This window comes from Macaca mulatta, chromosome 17 (assembly GCF_049350105.2).
Source record: "Macaca mulatta isolate MMU2019108-1 chromosome 17, T2T-MMU8v2.0, whole genome shotgun sequence".
NCBI lineage: Eukaryota > Metazoa > Chordata > Mammalia > Primates > Cercopithecidae > Macaca > Macaca mulatta.
This window is the reverse complement of record NC_133422.1, coordinates 85,570,191-85,573,780: the sequence shown is the minus strand read 5'-3', so window position 1 is coordinate 85,573,780 and position 3,590 is coordinate 85,570,191. Positions and strand designations below refer to the sequence as shown.

General features: G+C 37.9%; 1 protein-coding gene across 1 annotated transcript; it reads left to right on the top strand.

Moving 5' to 3' along the window:
- Positions 1-1,812: 1,812 nt before the first annotated feature.
- Positions 1,813-2,709, top strand: LOC693799 (mitochondrial import inner membrane translocase subunit Tim9). The gene has a single exon (XM_015121304.3). The coding sequence runs from the start codon at positions 2,048-2,050 to the stop codon at positions 2,315-2,317; it is 270 nt and encodes an 89-aa protein (XP_014976790.1). The 5' UTR covers positions 1,813-2,047; the 3' UTR covers positions 2,318-2,709.
- The last annotated feature ends 881 nt before the right edge of the window (positions 2,710-3,590 follow it).

The following is a 3,590-nucleotide window of genomic DNA, read 5'->3' as shown; positions in this document are numbered from 1 at the left end:
GAGTTCCCTGCACAAGCTCTCTTGTCTGCTTCCATGTAAGATGTGCCTTTGCTTCTCCTTTGCCTTCCATCATGATTGTGAGGCCTCCCCAGCCATGTGAAACTGTGCATCTGTTAAACCTCTTTTCTTTATAAATTACCCTGTTTTGAGTATGTCTTTATTAGCAGTGTGAGAACAGACTAATACAATGATCTGTATAAAAATGTGAAGAAAACAGATTGTGAACACTGTAGCCAGGAAAATATAATACTGGCATAGAATACCAATATTAATATAAATAATCATTATGTGCCAGGCAGGAGATATACACAGTCAACTCCACATGACCCCATTCCTATGGTTTTGACTGGAGGCTGTCCAGCACATTGCAACTGAGATGGTGGCCTTGATAATTCATGAATCATCATTAGAGCCATTCTTCCCTTTTCTTGAAGAATATTGCAAGTTTACAGATGAATGTCTGTAAATGAATGCCCTGTCCTGTAGGATCTAAGTAGTTTGACAGCCTTCCTTTATTTATAATAAAAATTGCCTTTCTCTATTGTCTAATAACATGTTTCCCATTTCTACATGAGGCTTCATCAGAATACCCTTTAGTGCCTACATTTCTTCCAACAGACTATACGTAACTATTTATGTATTCTTTAAGAAGATGGAATCAGGCCGGGCATGGTGGCTCACACCTGTAATCCCAGCACTTTGGGAGGCTGAGGAGGGTGGATCCCAAGTTCAGGAGATCAAGACCATCCTGGCTGACATGGTGAAACCCCTTCTCTACTAAAAATACAAACAATTAGCTGGGCGTGGTGGCAGGCACCTGTAGTCCCAGCTCCTTGGGAGGCTGAGGCAGGAGAATGGCATGAACACGGGAAGCAGAGCTTGCAGTGAGCCAAGATTGTGCCACTGCACTCCAGCCTGGGTAACAGAGCGAGATTCTGTCTCATAAAAAAAAAAGAAGAAGAAGAAGAAGAAGAAGAAGAAGAAGATAGAATCATTATCTGTAGCCCTGCTTTTTTTCTTTGTAGTCCTGACCAGAATCACCTTTAAAGCTGCCTCCACATTTTTTCATATTGGTTATAGCAGCAACCTACTTGTCAGTATCAAAAACTTTCTTCATCAATTTTGGCTGCCATAACAAAATTCTATGGATTGGATGGCTTAAACAACAAATATTTCTCATGTAAATATCAATATAAATAATTATCAATATTTATATAAATGATAGTATTATTGTCTATGAGACTATATATATATATATCCCATTATAAAATTGTCTAATAAAGAGATGTAATAAATTAATAACAAGATTCAGCTATATGCTGCCTACAAGAGACTCATCTCACTTTTAAGGACACACAGAGACTGAAAACAAAGGGATGGAAAAGATACTCCTTGCAAATGTAAACCAAAAGAGGGTAGAAGTAGCTATACTTATATCACACCAGATAGATATTAAGTCAAAAATTTTAAAAAGAGACAAGAACACTATAGGCTGGGCGTGGTGGCTCACGCCTGTAATCCCAGCACTTTGGGAGGCTGAGGCGGGCGGATCACGAGGTCAGGAAATCAAGACCATCCTGGTTAACATGGTGAAACCCCATCTCTACTAAAAATACAAAAAGTTAGGGAGGCATGGTGGCGAGTGCCTGTAGTCCCAGCTACTCAGGAAGCTGAAGCAGGAGAATGGCATGAACCCAGAAGGCAGAGCTTGCAGTGAGCCAAGATCACGCCACTCACTCCAGCCTGGGTGACAGAGCAAGACTCTGTCAAAAAAAAAAGAGAGAGAGAGAGAGATAAGAACACATATAATGGGTTCTTTCCCATCTGGCGGCCGCGGCTCCTGTCCTGACCCTGACCCGCCCTCCCGAGGCTCAGCCGTCCCCCAACGCCCCCCAGCCTTGCACTGATGTCGGATGCGAGAGCCTATGCTTAAGTAAGAATCAGGCCTTACTGGAGACATTCAAGCAAAGGTTGGACAACTACTTTTCCAGAACAGAAACGAAACTCATGCATCAGAAAAGGTGACTAATAAAGGTACCAGAAGAATATGGCTGCACAAATACCAGAATCTGATCAGATAAAACAGTTTAAGGAATTTCTGGGGACCTACAATAAACTTACAGAGACCTGCTTTTTGGACTGTGTTAAAGACTTCACAACAAGAGAAGTAAAACCTGAAGAGACCACCTGTTCAGAACATTGCTTACAGAAATATTTAAAAATGACACAAAGAATATCCATGAGATTTCAGGAATATCATATTCAGCAGAATGAAGCCCTGGCAGCCAAAGCAGGACTCCTTGGCCAACCACGATAGAGAAGTCCTGATGGATGAACTTTTGATGAAAGATTGCCAACAGCTGCTTTATTGGAAATGAGGACTCATCTGATAGAATCCCCTGAAAGCAGTAGCCACAATGTTAAACCATCTGTCATGACTTTGGCAAATGGAAACCACTGGAGAAACAAAATTGCTATTTACCAGGAATAATCAAACTAGAAGGTCTTATTGTTCAATGAAATAATAAGATGCAACATTTGTTGAGGCCTTATAATTCAGCAACTTGGTCACTTGATTAGAAAAATAAACCATTGTTTCTTCAATTGTGACTGTTAATTTTAAAGCAACTTATGTGTTCAATCATGTATGAGATAGACAAATTTTTATTACTAAAAGTAAAATAAATGGAAATATCACTGAAAAAAAAAGAACACATATAATGATAAAGCAGTAAATATATATGTACTCAACATTGGGGGCAGCTAAATATATGAAACAAATATTAAACGATCTGAAAGGAGAAATAGATTGCAGTATAATAATAGTAGGGAACTTCAATACTCCACTTTTAATAATGGACAGATCATCAAGACAGAAAACTAATAAGAAAACATTGGACTTGAACACCTTTCATCAAGTGATAATGGACATGTATAGAACATTTCATTCAATAGCAACAGAATACACAGTCTTCTCCAACATACATGAAACATTCTCCAGGACAGATTATATGTTAGAGCACAAAACAACTATAAGAAAATTTTAAAAAGCTGAAATTGTATCAAGTATTTTTTCTGACCACAATGGTAGAAAATTGGAAATCAGTAACAGAAGGAATTTTGGAAAATTCACAAATACATGGAAATTAGACAATATACTCTTGAACAATAAATGGGTCAATGAAGACATTAAAAGGGAAATTTACATATATTTTAAGACAAATGAAAATAAAAACACATTATACCCAAACTTATGGGACACAGCAAAAGTGGGTCTGAGAGGGAAGTTTTTAGCAGTAAATGCCTACATCAAAAGGGAAGAAAAATCTCAAGCAACTTACAGTTACTCCTTGAGGAACTAGAAAAAGGACAAACTAAGCCCAAAGTTAGCAGAAGGAAGTTACAAAGATCAGATCGTAAGTAAGTAAAAGAGAGACAAGAAAAAAGTGAAAAGATAAATGAAACTGAATTGAATTTTTGAAAAGACAAAGTTGACAAACGATTGGCTAGATTCTGGGAAAAGGGGAGAAGAAAAGAAAATTAGAAATGAAAGAGTAGACATTACAATCGATACCATAGAAATACAAAGG